This window comes from Rhea pennata, unplaced genomic scaffold (genome assembly GCF_028389875.1).
Source record: "Rhea pennata isolate bPtePen1 unplaced genomic scaffold, bPtePen1.pri scaffold_32, whole genome shotgun sequence".
Lineage (NCBI taxonomy): Eukaryota > Metazoa > Chordata > Aves > Rheiformes > Rheidae > Rhea > Rhea pennata.
This window is the reverse complement of record NW_026907679.1, coordinates 1,804,768-1,806,491: the sequence shown is the minus strand read 5'-3', so window position 1 is coordinate 1,806,491 and position 1,724 is coordinate 1,804,768. Positions and strand designations below refer to the sequence as shown.

At 52.6% G+C, this 1,724-nt stretch overlaps 1 protein-coding gene across 1 annotated transcript; it reads right to left on the bottom strand.

Annotated features, from left to right (window-relative positions):
* Window positions 1-547: 547 nt before the first annotated feature.
* Window positions 548-1,483, bottom strand: LOC134154622 (olfactory receptor 14A16-like). Its single transcript, XM_062601297.1, has one exon. The coding sequence runs from the start codon at window positions 1,481-1,483 to the stop codon at window positions 548-550; it is 936 nt and encodes a 311-aa protein (XP_062457281.1).
* Window positions 1,484-1,724: the final 241 nt, after the last annotated feature.

Sequence of the window (1,724 nt, the reverse complement as noted above, 5' to 3'; positions counted from 1 at the left end):
CCCTGGAGATGCCCTGTGCTCTCTGGGTGACTCCATATTCCCTTCCAGAAGGATGGGCAGCATCTGTTACCAGCCCTCCAATATGTGGGACAGTCCCCAGCAGACACCTCTTGACCACTCACCCTCTCTAAGCACCCTGGGCACTCATAAGTGACAGCTAAATCCAGCCCTCATTCCCACACACATCACCCAAAAGAGATCATGACCCTAAGCCCGTGGAAAATGTAAGCACAATAACAGGGCCTTTTTGGGTGTAATTCCCTGAGTGCATTCTTGGCTCAAGCTTTGGAAAAAGAACCCATCATTCAGGCACAGTACTCAGAAGACCCTTTTTTATTACAGAGATGCTACTTGGGAGGCCAGCTCTGACACAGTGATAGGAAGATTTACAGAGGGCCTCTGGGTGAGAAAGACAAGGTTTGTGCCTCCAGATACGTGGGAGGAATTCAGACATTTCTGAACAAACATGACTATCACAGACAGAACTCCCAAAGCACAAGAGCTGTGGAGATGAACTGGGAATCAGATGTGAGGAGAGATGGGCAGCTCATTGCTGCTGAACTAGTACCAGCTGAAACAGTTTCCTCACTGCCTGCTGGAGCTCCTTGTTCCTTATGCTGTAGATGAGGGGGTTCACTGCTGGAGGCACCACTGAGTACAGAACAGCCAGCACCAGATCCAGAACTGGGGAGGAGACAGAAGGTGGCTTCAGGTAGGCAAAGATGATAGTGCTGAGAAACAGGGAGACCACGGCCAGGTGAGGGAGGCACATGGGAAAGGCTCTGTGTCGGCCCTGCTCGGAGGGGATCCTCAGCACAGCCCTGAAGATCTGCACGTAGGACAGCACAATGAAAATGAAACACCCTAAGGCTAAACAGGTAATAATCCCAAGAAGCTCAACTTCCCTGAGGTAGGAGTCTGCGCAGGAGAGCTTGAGGATCTGGGAAATTTCACAGAAGAACTGGTCCACTGTGTTGCCTTGGCAGAGAGGGAGTGAAAATGTGTTAGCAGTGTGCAGGAGAGCATTGAGAAACCCACTGGCCCAGGCAGCTGCTGCCATTCTGACACAAGCTCTGCTGTCCATGATTGTGCCATAGTGCAGGGGATTGCAGATGGCAACGTAGCGGTCATAGGCCATGACAGTGAGGAGAGAATACTCTGCTGAAAACAAGAAGAAAACCAGGAAGACCTGGGCAGCACATCCCGAGTAGGAAATGGCCCTGGTGTTCCACAGAGAATTGGCCATGGATTTGGGGACAGTGGTGGAGATGGAGCCAAGGTCGAGGAGGGAGAGGTTGAGGAGGAAGAAGTACATGGGGGTGTGGAGGTGGTGGTCACAGGCTACGGCTATGATGATGAGGCCATTGACCAGGAGGGCAGCCAGATAGATGCCCAAGAAGATGGAGAAGTGCAAGAACTGCAGCTCCCGGGTGTCAGCGTACAGCAGGAGGAGGAACTCACTGAGGGAGCTGCTGTTGGACATTTTGCACCTCCTGAGCTTGCAGGACTGTCCAAGGAAGAACAGATAGACACAAATTAGGACACACTTCTCTGAGCAAAGCTCTTTCAACCCCCTCCACCAGCACCTCCCCCAGTGCACACACACATTAGCACTCCCCATCTCAGCTGCACCATCACTGAGCTCCATGGCTTAAACTCTGGTTTGTGCTGGCTGAGCTTGCTGTGAGGAGCAGCGGCCTCTGCCTGTGGGCTCCCGAGGAGTC

What these genes read in the sequence shown, in the direction of transcription:
- LOC134154622 (XM_062601297.1), bottom strand. Translation starts at nt 1,483, where the DNA reads ATGTCCAACAGCAGCTCCCTCAGTGAGTTCCTCCTCCTGCTGTACGCT.